Consider the following 22,021-nt stretch of genomic DNA (forward strand, 5'->3'; position numbering starts at 1 on the left):
CTGGATGACATCATTATATACATTAATGAGTGGTAGTGGCATATGCAGCATCTGAGGGCGGTTCTGAGGTCGCTGTGACAGGCGGGACTCATGGAAAACCCCAAGTGCACAATTGGACGGGTGGAGGTATGGTATCTGGGGTTCCACTTGGGTCACGGGCAGGTGCGCCCCCAAATTGATAGGACTGCAGCGGTTGCGGCCTGCCCGTGACCCAAGACCAAAAAGGAGGTGAGACAGTTCCTGGAGGTTTGTGCCAAATTATTCGGATGTCACCAGCCCACTAACCAATCTCACTGAAAAGGGAGCCCCAGACCCGGTCCAGTGGTCGGAGCCATGCCAGCAGTCTTTTATGCAAGTGAAAGCTGCGCTTTGTGGTGGGCCGGTATTACATATACTCCTGATTTTTTTTTTTTTTTTTTTTTTTTTCTCTCCCTTTTGTTGTACAGACCACCGTGTCGGACGGGGTTGGGAGACGTGTTGTCCCAGGTGGTGAAGGGGGAGGAGTGCCCAGTGCTGTACATAAGGTACAGCACTGTTGAGAGAGTGTCTGGCCATCAAGTGGGCGGTCCTCACCCTTTGATACTACCTCCTGGGACGGGCTTTCACCCTCTGTTCAGACCACACCCCACTCCAGTGGCTCCATCACATACAGGATACCAACGCGTGCATCACTTGTTGGTATCTGGCTCTTCAGTCTTTAAAGTTCGAGGTGGTCCACAGACCAGGAGCTCAGATGGCTGTTGCGGACTTTCTCTCCAGAAATGGGAGGGGGTACTGGGCAGGCCAGATGGCTCCCTGGCCTGAGTCGGGCGATGGGGGGGTATGTGGTGGTGGGGGCGTGGTTGAGCGCTGGCCTGTGAATGGAGAGCGAGATCAGGAGATGAGAACAGTAAGGATCATCACCTGGCAATTGTTGTCTCTAACAGCTGTATGTCATTGCAGTGAGTGTGGAGACGGGCTTTAAAAGCGAGCCGGACGTCAGTGAGGGGTGAGAGCTACCCACAGATACGCACTGAAAGAGCGTGTGCTGAGTTGCGCTGAAAAGGGAATTGTTTGAGTTATTGTGAAAATAAATTACCTTTTTGAGTTTAATTTCGCCGTCTCCCGCTCCCTCCTTGCACCCCATCCTAAGAACTTTGTTACAAAGATATATTTCTGTATGATTCCTCCACAATCCATGTCATTAAAGTGTGTTATGCCAGTAGGCAGTAGGCAGCCTGGATGTGGTCTTGTCTGCTTGCCTCTTTTGCCTCGTAAACAGAGGAAAAAGTGAATGAGTGATATTTTATTTTTTAATTGCTGAGATTTGTTTCAGTTCTAGGCTGTGGAAAAGTAGACTCAGAAGACCAATTGAGACCTGCATTATTACAAATGAGTATATAAATGAGAGCTCTCTCCACGGAGATGCCCTGGGTGTTTTGTGTGTGTGTGTGGATGTTCCAGTTTGTGCAGTTAATGGATCTGTTTTGCAGAAGCTGCAGATCTGAAGCAGGAGGAACGCTTGCAAGAGCTAGAGAGCTGCTCTGGTGTTGGTAGCACTTCAGACGACACAGAGGTCAGAGAGGTCAGCTCCCGACCCAGCACCCCAGGGCTCAGCGTTGTTTCAGGTACACATAAACATGCATGTATGTATGTATGCAGACTCCCTGTCTAATTCTTTTTAATGAGAAACAACATGAATTTAAGACATTTTGCATTTTGACATCCATTTTTAAATGCAGAGCGACGTGAGAGAAGCTTTTTCACAGTGGTTATGTGTTCGGACTTCAAGTTTTTTACTACAGAATGACTTAAATTTGCTGTTTGTTTCTCACCAGATCGCATGCCTTCAGAAGAATTGTAAAATGATGCACAAGTCCCATGTACAACTTTTATGATACTTTTGGATGCTTTTTAAAGCTTTAAAGTGAGACTATGAACTTCCATTGTATTGAGAAGGTAGACCAGGATATATTTTTTTTCTTTTTTTCTTTTTGTGTTCTGCATAAGAAAGTAAGTAATATAGTTTGGAAGGGATGAGTAAAGTATGGCAGATTTTAAATGTTTGGGTGAATGATTCCTTCAATAGAATGACCCAGTGTAATTACCATGCGCAACATGACAAAGTTATAAGACAATCACTTTCATGATCACTTGGTTTTTATTTCTGCACTATTGCATTGGGAAGCCCTGCCCAATGTGAAATCATACTTGTCCAAAATCCTTGTCCTCATAACTGTACATTAAGCATCAAACATTTTTTGATTGGCTGTGGACATCAGTGTGGACAGACAAATTTCTTGTTGGAAACTTGTTACATCACGTTTGGTTACATGAATGCTATGGAATACTTTGTTTTTCCGTGTGCTGTTACATCTTGCACACAGTGAAGCATTCTAAACTTTCCAAGTATACTCTTTTGACCACAAGCCTGTACAGACACGTTTGTTTTGTTACGTCACACGCAAAAAACGAAGCATACTTAACAAACTGTTTGGACCAAGCAAGACCTCATAACAACTGACAATACAAAATAATGTCCTGCTTACTCATGAAAGTACTTACTTTCCCTGCTTTTGCTGATTTTTATTTGGTGACTCTTCTGTCCTGACATAGTGATGAAGAAAAATAGCTAGGTAGCAACAACAAATGCCCAATAGACTCCTTGTGGGGAGTTTTCCCTAAAGATTTTGGCAGATGGATTGTTTTTTTCTTTCTTCCTTTGTTCATTTTTGCTGTTTCCATCTCTCGTTCACCTACTATGACCTCTCCCTGGAGGATTCCTCTGCCCTCTTTGCGTACTTCAGAGCATTGGCGCAATTTCCATGATTCCTTGAGTGGAATGAGATGGGCCATTCAACATGGCCACCTCTCCGTCACCAACACACTATAGATCCTTGCTTATTTGTTAACCTTTCTGTATATCTCGGATATATGCAGTCAAATCCTAAGATATGAAAAATGTAGTCTGAAGCTCATTGTGCATAGACAGTAGAAGAAAGGTTGTTTTTTCTTTTTTTCTTCTTTTTTTTGTATGAGTGGAAGTATTTCAAGGTAAAGTTTCTACTTTGACAAACAATACAACTTCACAGTTCTAAAACTAATACGCTTCCTGCTGTGATTTATTGTTTGGTGGTTTTGCTGATGTGTTGTCTGTTGTTCGTGCAGGCATCAGTGCCACATCAGAGGACATCCCCAATAAGATTGAGGACCTACGCTCGGAGTGCAGCTCAGACTTTGGAGGCAAAGACTCCGTGACTAGTCCAGATGGAGAGGACTCTGCACATGGTACAAAACACACTTGCACACTGAAGTCACTGATTGGAAACAGTCTTACTGTGCCGTGTACTTATGTTTAAACTTTTCTGCTTAAGGCTACGTCTGCATTAATCCAGATTAGGGATGGAACGATACAATTTTTTCTCTTCCGATACCTGAACTATCAGTATCAGCCAATATGATCCCAATCCGATACCAGTGTTGTTTCACAATTCACTGTGTGGAACTAATTGGGAGTACTCTGGGTACTAAAGAAACAAAGACTTCTAACAATACATTATTTCATTATAAAATTGGAAAACAAAAAACAATTACATAAGAGCATGTGCAAAACTTTATTGTTAACTAGTCTCCAGGAAGTCTGTGTTTGAGTGTTTGTTTGTAGGCTAATTCACAGTAGTGTAATATGCTTCTCATTTAACATATGTTAAAATGCTTGTCCGGTGCCTTTCTCAATGCATGTTATAGGCGGACCGAACTATTGATCATCTACATCTGAGATGGAGTTTGTGTGGAGCAACCACATATTGCGCTGAGCAGTCCATCACGAGCCTCTGCGTGTGTTTGTGTGTGTGTCGGCAGAGCGGCGCTTATTCAGTAAAGCGTGGTGCCAGAGACTACTTTGCTGTGCATGCTGACTGTATATTTATTATTAAACACAGCCTTTTACAATTCACAAAGCTTTTGGATGACTGTAAGAGCCTGACTAAAATGCACGAGTTATATGGACTACTATAATGGTTATTTATGCCATTATTTGAGCTTGACAGTAATGTCAATGACCAACATGCGGTATCGAATTATGATCGGTCCTGTTGGACCGATACCCGATCTGGGTAAAAACGTCAGTATCAGACCTCATACCGATCCAGTTATCGGATCGGTGCCATCCCAAATCCAGATACATTTGAAAACAGCATTTTCATTTTCAAAACACTCTCCGTCCACACTGCCGTTTTCAAAAAGTTGCTTGTCCACACTGAAAAATATTGACTACCCATGCAAAAAATCACTGTTCCATGTACGGTCTGAAACGCAATTGTCGTTGGACACAAATTACGAGTAAACTCCCCATCTCCTTTGAAGGAATACAATGTGAAGTTTATGCAAAGTAACATTTATCTTTAACAACACTATAAATGTGGATGTCAGGCACAAAGCGCTGCTATCACACGGCCGCCATCTTGATTGTTTTGGGTTGAATGGATCACATGACTGCGTCACATGACAACAAATACATCATTTTCAAATATAACAGTTTTCCCAGTCCACGTTACAACGCGAAGGTGGCGTTTTCAAATTTATCCACTTGGGAGAGCGTTTTTGAAAAGCTCAGTTTTCACTGACAAAAATGCTGTCTCAGTGTGAACTGAAGGCCAAAACGTAGAGAAGATGCATTTTCAAACAAAAACGCTTTAGTGTGGACGTGGCCTAAATTTAAATGCATAGATCTGTCTCTAAAGGAATATGTCAAACCTTTTGTCTTCCAACATAATGGCCCCAAAATGTATTTAGAAAATCAAGCTGCACTTAAGGTGTGAATTTTACACAATTATCTAACACATATGAAACAAAGTGATATGTGAAAAAAAAAAAAAAAATGTTGCTAGCCATTGTTTTATTTATTTTAGCTATTTTTGCAGTTCACTTTAAACACACTGGCCCCAGGGAAATTTTTAGTGGATGTACTATTAAGTCAGTTCTCCTCTGGGTCACAGGTGTGCTTGCAGTGAAACCACAAGTGTAGTTCATTACATTAACTGTGGACATATTCCACTAAGATTTACAACTAAAGAGTCCAAAAAGGCATACTTTTTATCTTAATTTTGAACATATCACTTTTTTTTTTTATTATAATTGTATAATGTACAAAGCTAACAAAATTATTTTTGAAAAATGTATTGCTTTAAAACTGTGCCTGTGCTAGCTTTCTTTAAATTAAAAAAATAAAAATAAAAAATACTTTTTGGGGTCACTGTCTACTACTATTTGGTGTTCAGCTTTTGAATTTGTTTCTTGGGATCTTTGGTGTGGGATTAACACCTCCTTTTGTCCCTCCTTTTCAACATCCCTGTATCCATCCCTTCATTCCTCCACCTCTCTAGGGGCTCTCAGTCTGTCCTGCGCACCCTCTCAAACTGACTCACTGCTGGCCATGTTCGATCCTCTCTCCTCTGGAGAAGGTAATGTCACTTCCCAGCATGCACTGCTGTAGGATGCAGTACTTACACATGTAAAAGCTAGAAAGCAGAGCCATTAATGTGCCTAATGACAAGAGCCCCCTGAACAGCGTGTGCGTTGTGAAATAAAGCGAACGTGCGCCAGATTTCTATTCTCTTAAAGGAATAGTTCACCTAAGAATGAAAATTCTGTAATTTAGTCACCCTTTTGTTGTTCCAAACCTTTATGACTTCCTTTCTTCCATGAAATGCAAAAGGTTTTGCAGAATTTTAGCACAGTTAACCACTCAGTGAAAGTAAATTGCGACTGAGGCTAACATTCTGCCGATCGCCTCTATGTTCCATTAAAGAAAGAATGTCATACAGGTTTGGAACAACAGGAGGTGTAAATTATGACAGAGTTTTCATTTTTGGGTGAACCATCTCTTTAATGCCCATTCTGAGGTCCGGTTTCCCCCTATTTAATGGATTTGTACATTAGTGTTTAAAGCATTTAATTTGTGTGTGTGTAATACTGTGTATCTTCAATGGAATTTTTTTTAAGGAATTTTTGGAGCTCCTTAAATGTATTGGAGAGACATTGTGCGTGTGGGAATGTGTGTGTGTGTGTGTGTGTGTGTGTGTGTGTGTGTGTGTGTGTGGGAATTTGTGTGGGGCAAGGTGAGGGGATGACAGGTTGCTAGACCTCACTGCAGACGTTTTGGCTCAGTGGCCAGTCCCTACTGAGCTAGTGGCACAGGGCTGGCATTGGAATGCACTCAGTAGAGATGCTGTACCCTTGGAACAGGTGGCCTACTTTCACCTGAGGTCTGTCTCACTCTGACAGCTCTCTCAAGCTCTCTCTCTCTCTCTCTCACACACACACACACACACAAACACACAAACTGCTGCTAGCTCTGCCTCTTTCTTGACTTTGTGTGTGTGGATTCGTAGTTTTATGAATGTCAGTTGAACAGAAGTCATGTCATGACCCTGACATCTAGTTTTGTTTTCAAGAATCAGGGGCTGCATTGCAAAAACGGCTAAAGTTTTCCATTTCAGTCAAGGCTAAAGAATTCATTCATTGGCTTTTGTTAGTCAACATGAAATCAAATGTATCCTATTTAGATTAATAAATATTCCTAGTCTCATTGTGCATGAATTGTCAGTGCACATTTTTTTTAAAAGAAAAAACAGGCAGGGAAAATCATGTTAACCAATAGTCATATAGCTATTTGGACTTTGTTTTATGCTAAGGTTGAGGTAAGCTTTTCAAAACACATTGAAAAAAAAAAAAAAAAGCAGCATTACCGTTGGGGAAACGTCAAGCTATCTCCATGCTTGACCTTCTGCCTCCACGTCCCATCTCCTATCATCAAGGTTTTTTAAAAAAAATGTTTATCCTTCTCTATTGTCTTTGCAGGCTCTTCCACTGGCACCATTGTGCGGCCCAAGGTACACTATCCCCGTCCCCCTCACCCTCCACCTGACCCACCCATTCCAGAGGCCAGCATACCAGGCCACCAGGATTCACGCCCACCCCTCTTTGCCCCCCATCTGACCCAGAGTGACCTGGAGCATCCCAAGCAGAGGCACTCTTACGCTGAAAGGTTGGTGAGGAGCCGCAGCACAGATGTGGTGTCTGCTGGCCGCAGACCCAACAGCGATCCCGGACTGAACCGCAGGACCATGATGGAGGAGAGAGACCCCACCGGGGCATTCTCCACAGGGCCTACCTCTTCTCCTAGCAAGGACTCACTCAAAGGAGAGGTGAGGAGTAGTGGTCAACCACTATGGGTTTTTAAATGGCCGATACGGATATATACATGGTGAAATGTAGTAAACACTTATTTTACATAAAAAAAAAAAATATATATATATATATATATATATATATATATATATATATATATATATATATATAAACAGAAATTATAAGTTCCAAAAGCTGTCTGTAGATATTGGAACTGACACAAGGGGAGGAAAAACTTATCTTAACTGGCCAATTGGACAGGGTTATGGACTGATGCAATAATCTCAGTTTCCAAACATCGGCTGATTATCAATCCTGTAAGGATGGGTTTATCAGTCTTGCACCCATTCTAAATATCCCCACAGTATTGATGTATCTATTCTGTGTAGGTATTCTATTTTCTAACTGTTATTCTAACTGGTTGTAAATGTGCACAAACACTAAGTCTGGCGTCCATTAGAAATGTCAACTTTTTTGAAAAGGAGTGGAACTTGGCTCTTGTCTAATGGGGACTTTAAGTTGTTGGAGTACTGACATGGAGTGTGCTTAATTGTTTTTCTATGTGTTCAGTCTGAGGACCGGAAGGACAGTGATGATGAGAAGTCTGATAGGAACAGACCCTGGTGGAAGAAGCGCTTTGTTCCTGCTATTCCTAAAGGTGAAATTTATTCCCTAACTGTTTTTGTAACCAGTTTGCTTTCATCCAGTTGGCCTGTCTAGGCGTCCCAACTTAATATGGTGAAGCACCATATAGATGTGTATATACCACAAATAGATGCACAAATACAGATATTATAGCAGATGTTTTTTAAATTTTTTATTTGTAATCAGGCAACTGAAATCAGGTATCAAAACATTGTAATGGAAAAGATGGGTATTTAGAATTTGTAAAGAACTATATGGAAGTATTTGAGTATATAGTAATTTCATGTTTGAATTAAAAAAAAAAAAAAAAAAAAGCTAAATGTATATGCTTCAAATATTAGCCTAATCAGACCAAAGCTGATCATTTTGAAAAAGCTATATCAGCTAAGCTAATATTGGACAATAACGATATGATCACCAATACATAAGAGTTCTTTAAAACAGTGTTTCCTAACTTTTTTTCTGCCATGGCACACTTTTTATGACTAAAAAGTCCAACGGCCTTCTATCCCACATAACCGTCATCGATAGTTTTCCTTTTCAAGAACTTGTCCATATTTTCTGTCTTCTTAGTAGCATGTTTACTCGTAATGTTTGAAATTCGGCTCTGCAAAAAAAAATGCAAGTCACGTTGGTACGCTGTATAATGAGGTCACAGGTCCTAATTAAAATACTCTGTGGGAATGAGTTTTCTATCACTGTTTCTTTTTTTATCAGGATCTTGATGATTAAAATACAGTCATCTGAAGACAAATAAAGCCTTTTTCTACAATCAGAGAGCATTAGAAAAGATTTTACACAGAAGGAAAGGTCCATTGTATCCATAGTTTTAGCTGTGGTATTTGCAATAAGATAATAGTAACCAAAGGTAAAAGTAAAACCACGATTAGCAGTAACAATAAAACAAATTATGGCATTTTTCATAAGAAAAACACATCCAGAAATTAAATTGTATACCCTCTCTACCCTGATATATTGATATAAGTTCATGGTAAATATTCTTTAATATCTGTGATATGTGGACTAAAGCCTTACCATTTCGGTCTGGTCATGGTACAGATTTCTCCTTTATTCCTTTTCAATGCGGTTTAAAATGTTGGGGCCGTTTAATACAATTTTAAACTAGTTTAATCATTGACACATTATGGGTTTTCATAGAGGTTTTTTACAAATAATCATGCCGAATCCGCAACCCAGCCCGCTCGCAGCGCTGTTTATGATGATCTGCGCGGCTAAGCACTCATGGAAGGTAAAGTCTATGAGGGGAATTTTTTTTTTTTTTTAAAAAGGCATTTTCTGTGATGAATGTTTTTATATTTGGATACTGACTTCATGAAAAACATTAACAATGGCAAAACATCCATTGCAAAACACTCAGGCATGGTGATCATGTGCAAGTTTGCATCATTACTATGTCAACCAATGTGGTAGCAAAAGCGACTGTAGTCTGAACAAAAAAAAATCAGGGGCCGTATGTATAAAGCTGCTTAGAGTAAAATTTTAGTCTTAAGTGTGTCAAAAATTGAAGAATGTCATTTTACTCTTATTCCTTGACTTAAGTGTTTTTTTTTTTTTCCGTGATTCACAAAGTTTCATAAGTGTTAAGATTTGGTCTCAATTGTTTAAGAGTGCTGGAGAGGTGACTGTGCTCTGCGGAGACAACACTCTACAACAAAGAAAGAATGTGTTGGACCTATGATAGTGGAATTTGGGCAAATGTGTTTCGTAGTCAAGCAAAATGAAATCCATATATATATATATATATATAATTGCAGCTCATTTTTTCATTTAATGAATACATTGAAACTCGTTGTGAATTAAGCATTTGAAAAATTTGATGGGTTATATGTCTAAGCTTTCAGAGGGCTGCAAAAACTAATTGATCAAATCTAAATATTACTAAAATTATAAAAATCAGCAATGAAAATAATCAACAATGAATTAAATTATGATTAGTTGAAGATCTTTGCATTAACGTGACAAACCTCCATCTGTGAAGACAATTTACAGTAGTGAAAATGTGCTTCGATAGGAAAAAATACATTTGAAAAATGGTACAGAGCTGCATCTGAAAGAAGCTCAACCCAAGCACTATATAAAACATTTTGTAAGCTCATGGTTTTGTGTGGGGTGTCAGGTGCTTTCACTGATTCCTTCTGCTGTTTAATGTGCTTGTTAGGTGTTTAACCCCAGCTCTTAACTTACTGATTTATTCTTATTTGTCAATATTGTAAACTCAAAGTCATGTAAGTTTACATTCCTAGTTTGCAAAACAACTTGTCCAAAACATCAAGCAAGGCATTATTACTTTAAATAGGCCAATAAATAAATACAAATAGTCATGGTGTGAAGTAAACAAAAGAGTGCCACAATAAAATATTGTAAATATGTTGAACGTCAAATTTATCACTATATTGAATTGTGTTTAACTGAAATCTTATGTAACTGTAATGGTTTTGTTAATTATCATTTCATTTTATGATTTAAATTGTCCTTAATTTATATTTCTTTATATTTCTTCTATTTATATTTATATTGCAAGATTTTGCATTTAGATTTTTTGTAACCTTCAGTTTGTACATTGTTTGAGGACAACATTCGGCAAGATGTGGAATAATGTTTTAAAATACAGGAAATTAAATGTGGCTTTCTCATTTGATTAACCAAAGAATTAATCAAAAGAAAATAACCTATTACCAAAATATTGTTTTTTAAGGTGTTGTATTAAGTCATGAGTGATTTAATGATGTCATACCAGATGGGGCATATTACCCTTGCAGGCTCACTATTGGCTGATTCAGTGGTTGAGGGCAGCCGTTTTGAGTCGACATCACTATAGTCCTTATTTTACAACACGTGTCACCTCAGTCAGCACCTAAGGCCGGGCGTGCACGGTGCGATTCTGACGCTCAGGAAGTCGTGAGCTCCTGCACACGTTATGAGTCAGTTTATATGAAAATCATACAGGTGCTATCGCACACGACACGACTTTACGGCCAGGCGAATTCCGGAGCAATCGCATGAATTTTCACGCTATTTATCATTATAAGACATAAAGCCAGAGGAGGACATTGCTTTAATACCTCGTAGCTTTCGATTTAGATATACAAAGAAGACTAGCATGGCCAGGGGCTGCATTAACTGAAAACTCATTAAAAAAAAAACAAATTGATAATTATAGCAAATGCTGTCCAACATTTGACAGATTCAGATGTGAAGGGAGGCTGTGTGATTTCATGACTGCATACATAAATCATAATATCAGTGTGTTGCTGCCAGTTACTATATGACATTAAAGTGCACAAAATGTGCACGTTTAAAAAGAAAGTGCTTAAAATTCATGCACTGTTTCTTTCGGGTATACTTGAATTTAATTTAAGCACAAATATGAAGTTTAGTACAGAGTTCTGAGTTATTTTAGTGGAGTAGGCTACCAGTATTATTCAGCTTTAGATGTAGGCCACGTCCTTCTCATCTGTGTCTCTGTTTGCATGTTGATGGCAGACATTCAGAAGAAGATCCGTTAAGTCGTCTTGTCCATGTACATGTGCTTTAAAGCCGCACACAGCAACAATCTTGTTTTAGCACAGCGTTTGATTGACAAGTAGATCTTTCAACCTAGAAGTCCTTGGTTTCACTAGACATGCGTTTGGAGAGTTACAAAAATCTTCCACTTTCGTGTGCATATACAATTATAGCAGATGCTACGTTGCTATGCAAGTATGACGTATAAAAATAGACCATGATGGAAATTTTACAACTCTGTCTGTCAGAGTGATAAAGATTGTTTTCTAGCGCAACCTGTATGCCATTTTTTTTTTTTTTTTTTTAAGTTGAAGAGCAGAGAACAGCGTGGCCTATCTGTAGAATCATTTCCAGTGATGTGGTTGTGAATAATATGGGGAAAACACAGTTTTAACACGACCATTTTCTCAAAATGTGAACTGAGTTTCATTCGTCCATTTGGCCTACATATAAAAACCCATCTGGAGAATCTGAAAGTGGATCTAAACAGTTTGGAACAGACACATTTCTGCAAAATTCCTCCATGGGATCTCAAAAAGCCTAAAATCCATCTGGATTTAGCAAGGAACCAAAAATCCAAAACGCATCCGAATGATTTCCACCCAAAATTTCTGGACATAAGAGCAGTATACCCACAACATATCCCAATATACACAGATGGATCTAAATCTGGAAATAAAGTGGCGGCAGCCTTTGCAACAAACCAACTGTGTCAGGGTATCCGCATCCCTGACCAAAGTTCAGTTTTCACTGCAGAGGCAAACGCTCTACAATTGGCACTGAAGTTTATTGAGACTGCTCCACAAAACCCTTTTTTAATAATAACTGATTCAGAATCATGTCTTGAAGCATTGGAAGCTACTAAAACTGTTCACCCAACAATCGTGAAGATTTTAAACAAACTGTCATCTTTTGAAGCAAAGAGTTTTACACTCAGGAATCTCTGGTAATGAACAAGCAGACAGAGCTGCCAGAGAAGCACTATCTACTGAACCAGTAAAATGCCCTATACCTTCCACAGATCTGAAACCAACTCTGAATGTATAGATCAAAAACAAATGGCAGTCTGAGTGGGATCAATGTTTAAACAACAAATTACGGGAAATAAATCTTGTTGTTGGAACAAGATATGTGTTCCCTTTCAATAATCGCTGGGATCAAGTCATTTATACACAATGCTGGATAGGACATACAAGACTCACACACCAATTTTTACTATCAGGAGAAAATTCAGCAAAGTGCTCATCTTGTCAGAACCTACTTTCCATTAAACGTATTTTACTGGACTGTCATACCTCTACACATCTGAGGAACCTGTATTATTCAGTTGATACTTTTGAAAAGGTTTTTAATCAAGTGAATCCAAATTTAGTTTTAAGGTTTTTAGGAAAAATGAATTTTAAACACCTTATTTAACTCTATTCTTAAATAACTAAACCTGGCTCCTGCCATGAATATAGCCATAGAAGCTGGCATGGCATAAAAAATGAAAGAAACAAACAAACAAACAAATTCTCCAAATGTGTAAAAGCTTAATGAATACTCAGTTTTCATTGATTGTGTGAGTTGTAACACCTTTTCCTGATTAGTCAACTTCAGGTAGATCGCCAAATCGATTCGTACTCGCCTCACAAATTCAAGCTCCGCTTGTAATTCCTCTTACATGATGCGAGCCGCAACCACACACACCAACGATTTCCATGCTATCTCTCCCGACTGGAAAAAAAAAAACCGGTTGGGAGCTCCCACGACAGCCGATAATCGCACCGTGTACACCTGCCTTTACAATCAGGGCCCATATTCACAAAAAATCTTAAGGCTAAAAGTAGCTCCTAACGTGGAAACTCCTAATTTTAGGACTTGTAAAATTTTCTTCTAAGAGTAATTCATGAAGCATTTAAACACTAAAAGTAGCTCCTAAACCCACGACATGGGTCCTGAGGTCTTCTAAATCCCTAAGAGTGACACAACTGATCCGAAGCATGCCTGCTGTCGTCAATCCACATTAAAAACAATGTTTTAGAATTTAATTTTGACATAAACCTTTTAAAAAGGTATAGTCAGAATCTCAATTGAGTATGTATTTTAATAATGTAACATTTTAATATTATAAACATTATAATATCATAAACATTATAATATCAAATCGAGAGGGTGTTTTCATTATTGTAAAGTTAGTCAGAGACGCAGCTAACTCTCTCACCGGAGATACATTTTGACAACTCTGCACTCTCTGGCCACTGGCAAATTGGAACAGTGTAGCCCAGATGAACTGTGAGTTTCTGTCATCCGTCAACAGAAACATCTATCAAACTATATATGCCCTCTCCAGACTGCACATTGTCCGACAATTTAAAGTGTATGTATTCTCATGGATGCGTGCTCGCTGCAGAGAAAAAAAGGCGGTGTTCACTGCCATCGTGGGGCTACATGGTCTAGTTGGTACTTTAGACGGGACACGCTAGTTTAATTCCACAAACACAGGATGAAGAAATATCATCAACCGAAAAAACTCTTGTCTGTGTGTCTAATTATATTTGTTATATATATTTCGCTGTCTAATTATATTTGTTATATACTGTCTGTCTAATTATTTGTTCTGTCTGTCTGTCTTATATTTGTTATTTATACTGTATTCCGCAACTTTGCTGAAAGTTTCTTTTAGCATCTTTATAAAAGCTCCCACTCTTACACAAGTCCTATTCTTTGCTAAGAATTTTGATACTTAAGTCAAAGCTTAAGACTACTCTTAGGAGCATTTCTGAGAAGTTTTATGCATACGGCCCCAGATCTATCCACATATAACTTGCAGTTTAAACAGTCAGTCAAAATTGGATTTGAGAAAAAAATCTGATTTTTCCTGCATTGTGAACAAAGCCTTAGAGTGCAAAGCAACAAGAAATATTTTAAACCTGTCAAACTTTATGAAGAGATATTGAGAGTTTAATTATTTCTGTTTATTCACAAATATTTACCTTAATGCTTTTGAGCATCCAGAGACCTCAGTACTTTAATTTATATTCACATTCACAAAGGGGGGCAAAGCGGCACATGAAGCTGGCTTTGAGTGATGCATTGACGCCCCAGTGTGAGTCATGTATAAGTAGCAAACTTATTTTGTACGGGATTACTATTACTTACTTAACTGATATTACTTCTTTCACACCCACATTCCCAACTTTCCCATTAAGGATCTTTCTGACTTTCTGACGCTAATTAGCAGTTAACGTTTAGCATGGCTTGGGAGAGAGATTGTGTTTGTGAAGCCCAACCCTGTCTGTTGCTGCCTGTGTTTCTCACACAGTGCTCTATTGGACTGCAGAGGGTGAACTCCCAGGTAACCAGCTCTTCAAGCTCTCTCCCACTCAGTCTAGCACAGTAAACTAGCTGCTAGATTGCTGTAGACCCTTCCTCACCCCACTGCATGACGGCTCGAGCCCTGTCGAGCTTCAACACCTCATTCATGCTTCCATTTTGGGTTTCCATGGTTTATTTTTGCAGTGGTCCAAACAAACAGCTGAGCTTTTGATACATGGGTCATTCTTGCTACAAAGGCAAGTCTGTTGACCCACGTAAGAGGAAACTTGCTTAAATATGCATTGATTAAAAAAAAAATGCATATTTTGCTATTATAGTCTTGCTGTCTTACAAAGTCTAAATCTTATCTGCCTACTTGTACGTTGAACCTAAATTCACACATACAGGCAGTGCAAACACATGACCTCCTGCAGCACAGAGTTCCACATTTGTGCGCTTGCTCTGTAGTGACATGCTTGTGATAACACCCCATTACTGAATATGTACACTGGTGGCCAAAAGTTTGGAATAATGTAGTGTTTTGCTGTTTTGGAAGGAAATTTGTACTTTAATTCACCAAAGTAGCATTCAGTTGATCACAAAGTATAGTCAGGACATTACTGATGTAAAAAAAAATGCACCATCACTATTTGGAAAAAGTCATTTTTGATCAAATCTAGACAGGCCCCATTTCCAGCAGCCATCACTCCAACACCTTATCCTTGAGTAATCATGCTAAATTGTTAATTTGGTATTAGAAAATCACTTGCCATTATATCAAACACCGCTGAAAGCTATTTGGTTACTTAAATGAAGCTTAACATTGTCTTTGTGTTTGTTTTTGAGTTGCCACAGTTGGCAATAGACTGGCATGTCTTAAGGTCAATATTATGTCAAAAATGGCAAAAAAGAAACAGCTTTATCTAGAAACTTGTCAGTCAATCATTGTTTTGAGGAATGAAGGCTATGCAATGCTTGAAATTGGCAAAAAAACTGAAGATTTCCTACAAAGGTGTACACTACAGTCTTCAAAGACAAAGGACAACTAGCTCTAACAAGGACAGAAAGAGATGTGGAAGGCCAGATGTACAACTAAACAAGAGAAGTAGTACATCAGAGTCTCTAGTTTGAGAAATAGACGCCTCACATGTCCTCAGCTGACAGCTTCATTGAATTCTACCCGCTCAACACCAGTTTCATGTACAACAGTAAAGAGAAGACTCGGGTGCAGGCCTTATGGGAAGAATTGCAAAGAAAAAACCACTTTTGAAACATAATTCAAAAAGAAAAGGTTAGAGTGGGCAAAGAAACACAGACTTTGGACAACAGATAATTGGAAAAGAGTGTTATGGATCTTAACCCCATTGAGGTTTTGTGGGATCAGCTAGACAGTAAGGTGCGTGAGAAGTGCCTGACAAGACAGCCACATCTATGGCAAGTGCTACAGGAAGCGTGGGGTAAAATGTCACCGGAGTATCTGGACAAACTGGCATTGCTGCACGTGGAGGATTTTTTGATGAGAACTCTTTGAAGTGAATTTTTTTTTTCTTTTCTTTTTTTTTTCAAATTGTAATAGTAATTTTGCACGTTATTAATGTCCTGACTATACATTGTGATCAGTTGAATGCCATTTTGGTGAATAAAAGTACCAATTTCTTTCCATTAAGAGCAAATTCTGTACATTATTCCAAACTTATGGCTACCAGTGTAGAAGTGGCTTATGTGATGATTGGAGCAAAAGCATTCACAGCATGTAGGTTAATTTGGAGTGGTGGACTGGATAGAGTCCATGTCATGAGGTTCGGTTTCTCGCAGGAACATGGATGCAGCGGTATGGCGGTTTGTGAGATAACTGCATGTGTTCATCTCTGCAGTGCCAATTGGAGGTCTAAGAAAGCGGGACAAGACAGAGAAAGACGAGCAAGGAGCAGAGAGGGTCCCTCAAGGTCATTAGTCTTGATCACACATGCATACACCCACTGCAATTGTTTTGCGAGCATCTCAATGGGGTGGTTGCTGTTACTTTGATTCAGGTTGACTGTGTGTTTATGTTTGTATATATCAGGTTTGTCAGATGAGCCATCTATGTTCAGGCAAAGCTCCAAGACCCAGTCAGCAGAGGCAATAATGGACAAGTACATCAGGTACATGGAGAAACGGCCCGCTCCTAGTGATGTAGTAGCTGCAGGACCCTATGTTGGACAAGGTTTGTCATACACTAAAATTCATACTTAAAACCACAAAGTTTTTTTTTTTTTTTTTTTAAGCATTTACACTAAAGTCCAAGTTCTAAAATGTACCTGCTTCAAGTGAAATTGTTTAATTGTTTTTGTTATTGTTAAAATGTTTTGCTATGTGTTCTTAAAGAGCCATGCAGGGAAGGAGAGAGTGAGCATGACTCTCCAAAAGATGAAGCTCTGCAAAATATCTCTGCAGATGACATGCCAGACTCAGCCAGTCAGACGGCCCTGCCTCAGGACAAGACATTCTCCTTCAGGTCTCTCAGACAAACACACACGCACACTTCTGTTTTTCATGAACTTCAGCTTTTGGTGAATCCCCCTGGAGCAACCTTGGCTTAAGTGCCTTGGATGCAATGGGCACAATGCTCATGGCTTGCTCCTTTGCGGGAATCGAACCAGCAACCTTGTGGTTACTAGTTCTGAGTTGTTCACTTTACCATACCACAATCAGAACGAGTGAACTATATTACCTATACGTGTGTGTGTGTGTGTGTGTGTGTGTGTGTGTGTGTGTGTGTGTGTATATTTATATCTATTTCTCGTATACAGTTGAAGTCAGAAGTTTACATACACTTTTGTAAAAAAATTTAAAACTATAGTTTTGACAAGTCATTTAGGACCTCTGCTTTGTGCATGACATGAGTAATTTTTCCAACAATTGTTTACAGACAGATTGTTTCACTTTTAATTGACTATCACAATTGCAGTGGGCCAGAAGTTTACATACACTAAGTTAATTGTGCCTTTAAGCAGCTTGGAAAATTCCAGAATATGATGTCAAGCCTTTAGACAATTAGCTAATGATAGGAGGTGTACTGAATTGGAGGTGTACCTGTGGATGTATTTTAAGGCCTACCTTCAAATTCAGTGCCTTTTTGCTTGACATCATGGGAAAATCAAAAGAAATCAGCCAAGACTTCAGAAAACAAAATTGTGGACCTCCACAAGTCTTGTTCATCCTTGGGAGCAATTTCCAAATGCCTGAAGGTACCACGTTCATCTGTACAAACAACAGTATGCAATTATAAACACCATGGGACCACGCAGCCATCATACCGCTCAGGAAGGAGACACATTCTGACTCCTAGAGATGAACATAGTTTGGTGCGAAAAGTGCACATCAATCCCAGAACAACAGATGCTGGAGGAAACAGGTAGACAAGTATCTATATCCACAGTAAAATGAGTCCTATATAGACATAACCTGAAAGGCTGCTCAGCAAGGAAGAATCCACTACTCCAAAACCACTATAAAAAAGCCAGACTACAGTTTGCAAGTGCAAATGGGGACAAAGATCTTACTTTTTTGAGAAATGTCCTCTGGTCTGATGAAACACAAATTGAACTGTTTGGCCATAATGACCATTGTTATGTTTGGTGGAAAAAGGGTGAGGCTTGCAAGCATCCCAACCGTGAACCGTGGGGGTGGCAGCATCATGTTGTGGGGTTGCTTTGCTGCAGGAGGGACTGGTGCATTTCACAAAATAGATGGCATCATGAGGAAGGAAAATTATGTGGATATATTGAAGCAACATCTCAAGACATCAGCCAGGAAGTTAAAGCTCAGTTGCAAATGGACAATGACCCCAAGCATACCTCCAGATTTGTGGCAAAATGGCTTAAGGACAACAAAGTCAAAGCCCTGACCTAAATCTGAAAATCTGTGGGCAGGACTGAAAAAGCATGTGTGAGCAAGTAGGCCTACAAAGCTGACTCTGACTGACCTGACTGAGTTACACCAGTTCTGTCTGGAGGAATGGGCCAAAATTCCAGCAACTTATTGTGAGAAGCTTGTGGAAGGCTACCCAAAATGTTTGACCCAAGTTAAACAATTTAAAGGCAATGCTGCCAAATACTAACAAAGTGCATGTTAACTTCTGACCCACTGGGAATGTGATGAAAGAAATAAAAGCTGAAATAAATCATTCTCACTACTATTATTCTGACATTTCACATTCTTAAAATAGTGATCCTAACTGACCTAAGACAGGGAATGTTTTCTACAATTAAATGTCAGGAATTGTGAAAAACAGACTTTAAATGTATTTGGCTAAGGTGTATGTAAACTTCTGACTTCAACTGTACATAAGCTGTCCTGTCCTTTTTATTTTCTACAGTGATATTAAGAAGAAATTACGGATGGCACTGTGCTCGGCAGATTCAGTCGTTTTTCCAATTATTCCTCCTGCAACAACACGCAACGGCCTCCCAGACCATGCAGACCCTGAAGGTTCCTACTATCTAAACCTGCCACCTTAACACGAGAAAGTTGCGATTATTATTATTTTTTTAATATATATTACTGTAGGTCCTGTAGCTGGTGACAGTTTTTAAGCTGATGTGTGCAATTTTTGATACTTTATATGCAGAGACAACATTTAAGTAAGCCATTCAAAGGCTGATTTACACTTAAAGTGTGAACACTATGGCTCTGTGGCGTTCTCATATATTTATTTATTTTTTGGAGCATACTGATCAGCCTGACACAGCAACATTGACTCTACCATGGCAAATGTTATTCTGTTTGGTAGCACTAGTTGTGAGAAATTACACATTTCAGCTTTAAGATTTTCAATTTTTCAATATCCATTTGCTTTCACAAGTTATTTTAAATGGTCCTACAGTTGTAAAAAATTACATTTTAAAAATATACTGTCTAGTCTTTATATATATGTAAGCAGCGATTACTAGGCCGAGCACACCAGTGGCAAACATTTAGACTGAATATAGAATTCTGGTGATTATTTTAAGAGTGGTGAAAAAAGAGGTGGTGCTGTCACCAAATTGATATGGTATTGTAAGTGCTTGGTCACAATGCCATATATGAAGTTTCATGTCAAAATCCTTATTGGCATCTTGCCATTAAATTCACTGTGTTAAATGAGAACGGTTTGATATATCAAACAGCTTTTCATAACTTTATGTCTCTAGGTGAAACATGCAAAATTTCATGAAAATTGGACGTATGTTCTAGAAGTTCGAAAAAGTAGGTTTTCAGTTCAATTAAATTAAAAATGGCAGACAGGAAGCATGGCGAACGATAGCCAATTTATCATCAACGTACATGGCATGAACCATGGAAGCTAATGACAAGTCTAATGACCGTAGGCCAAATTAATCAAAAGTTATATGCATTTCTTTGTATCTTTTGACCACTAGGTGGTGCTGTCCCCAAGCCTTTGAGGACCTTCAGGACATGGCCCCAATGACACATACCAAATTTTGTAATGATATACCAGTGCGTTTGCAATATGCAGCAATTTAAGTCAAAATTCAAAATGGACGACAAACAATTTGGCATCAAAATTTGGTATCATTTGACTCGGTATGCCCTATAGAATCAAAAGAGACCATCATGATTTTAAGCCAAGCTATTCAGAAGTTATAAGCAAAAATAGCTATTTTTCAGGTCTCCTGACCACTAGGTGGCACTGTGCCGAAACACTGCAGGTCCCCTCAGGTCACATGAAAGTGAAATTTTGACCTGTTGGTGGTGCTAGAGGGTTTAAGTGAAAGACCACAAATTTGGTTGTTACATTTGAGAGTGTCCTATATATGGTTCTATGGGCTGCCATAGACTCGCCAGAAGAATAGTAATAATAAGAACATTAACACTTTGCACCTTCAGTGCTTCACCCCAAAAAATTGGCAAAAATATTAAAATAATTTTTGTATAGTAGTATGTCACATTGCATGGCATGTCAATTTGCCCTAATTATTTCATTTCAACTACCGGTATACTAAAGTCCATGGTATCCTGTCCATTTAAAATTAACCTTATTCTGAACTGATTTTTTTGTGGCTGTATACACATGGGATAAAAGTAGCTGTTATGCAGGTTCTGAGGTTGCAAAACGCTGTGCATTTATGTCTGTCCCCTGTCTCCTCGCTCTCCTCAGACAACGAGATCGTGTGCTTTCTGAAGGTGCAGCTGGCGGAGGCCATTAACCTGCAGGATAAGAACCAGATGGCTCAGATCCAGGAGACTACGCGCTGTGTCAGCCACCTCGACCCCCGCACCTGCAGAAAACTGCTCACTGCCATGGCAGAGGACTACAGGTACACATTACACTCTCTCTCTCTCTCTCTCTCTCTCTCTCTCTCTCTCTCTCTCTCTCTCTCTCTCTCTCTCTCTCTCTCTCTCTCTCTCTCTCTCTCTCTCTCTCTCTCTCTCTCTCTCTCTCTCTCTCTCTCTTAAGGTCTCACTTACTCTCTCTGTCTCATTGTCTCTCTTTTACTCTGTTCTCTCACTCACAACCATAAATAATTTAAAAGAAAACGTCACACAAAAATGAAATTCCTCTGTGAGATTTTAAGCTTCTGTTTCCCATACAGTGAAAGTGGACAGCGATTTTATTATTTTATTATAATTTTATTTTTTTACTGCCAAGCTCCAAATGGACAAAAAAGCACCATAAAAATGTTTGTGGCTTGTATGCTGCATTCAAAGTGTTCTAAAGACATATGATAACTTTTTGGAACAAACTGAAATCAAAGTTGTTTGTCATTGATAATCTTCACCACCACCAGAGCACTTGTGTTCAATTCAAAAGTGGCAGCTTTGTACGCATTGTGACAGGTTTACATCATTAATGCCTGATCATGACATGCTTAAATATGTGACCGATTGTCCTTTTTGGAGCTTGGCAGTAAAAATTACTATCCACTTTTGTTTTATGCAAAAGAGCAGCTGAGAGGTTTTGCATCTCCTTTTGTCTTTCATAGACAAAATAAAAGAATACTTGGTTGGACCGCATGTGTAAATACTGGAGAAAAAAAAGCATTTTTTGGGTGACCTATTCCTTTAATAAAGCTTGACATATTTTTGGGAATGATTCCATAATTAAAGTTTTGATGGGCTTGTGTGGTAGGAAGCGGGCTCCGTACATTGCTTATCTTACTCGTTGCCGACAAGGCCTGCAGACTTCTCAGGCTCATCTAGAGAGACTCCTGCAGAGAGTTCTAAGAGACAAAGAAGTGGCGAACCGTTATTTCACCACTGTCTGCGTCCGACTGCTCCTGGAACACATGGAGTCCAAGATGCTTGACTTCATCAAAGGTCTGTGTTCTCCATAAATATCCTTGAACAACAGAACTGCTTGTAGATTCTTTGTTTACTGTTGCTTGAATAATCCTATACA

At 39.0% G+C, this 22,021-nt stretch overlaps 1 protein-coding gene across 4 annotated transcripts in view; it reads left to right on the forward strand.

Annotated features, from left to right (window-relative positions):
- LOC127424130 (GTPase-activating protein and VPS9 domain-containing protein 1-like) overlaps positions 1-22,021 on the forward strand; it is a 67,397-nt gene that overhangs the window by 39,378 nt on the left and 5,998 nt on the right. For all 4 annotated transcript variants that reach the window (XM_051669051.1, XM_051669050.1, XM_051669052.1 and 1 more), the window contains 11 exons: positions 1,473-1,607; positions 3,148-3,267; positions 5,364-5,441; positions 6,841-7,187; positions 7,741-7,828; positions 16,512-16,583; positions 16,703-16,843; positions 17,005-17,134; positions 18,998-19,110; positions 20,780-20,939; positions 21,752-21,939. In XM_051669051.1, the coding sequence (XP_051525011.1) occupies positions 1,473-1,607; positions 3,148-3,267; positions 5,364-5,441; positions 6,841-7,187; positions 7,741-7,828; positions 16,512-16,583; positions 16,703-16,843; positions 17,005-17,134; positions 18,998-19,110; positions 20,780-20,939; positions 21,752-21,939 (1,572 nt within the window). The remainder of the gene's footprint in view (positions 1-1,472; positions 1,608-3,147; positions 3,268-5,363; positions 5,442-6,840; positions 7,188-7,740; positions 7,829-16,511; positions 16,584-16,702; positions 16,844-17,004; positions 17,135-18,997; positions 19,111-20,779; positions 20,940-21,751; positions 21,940-22,021) is intronic.

The sequence above is a fragment of the Myxocyprinus asiaticus genome, chromosome 33 (genome assembly GCF_019703515.2).
Source record: "Myxocyprinus asiaticus isolate MX2 ecotype Aquarium Trade chromosome 33, UBuf_Myxa_2, whole genome shotgun sequence".
Taxonomy (NCBI): domain Eukaryota; kingdom Metazoa; phylum Chordata; class Actinopteri; order Cypriniformes; family Catostomidae; genus Myxocyprinus; species Myxocyprinus asiaticus.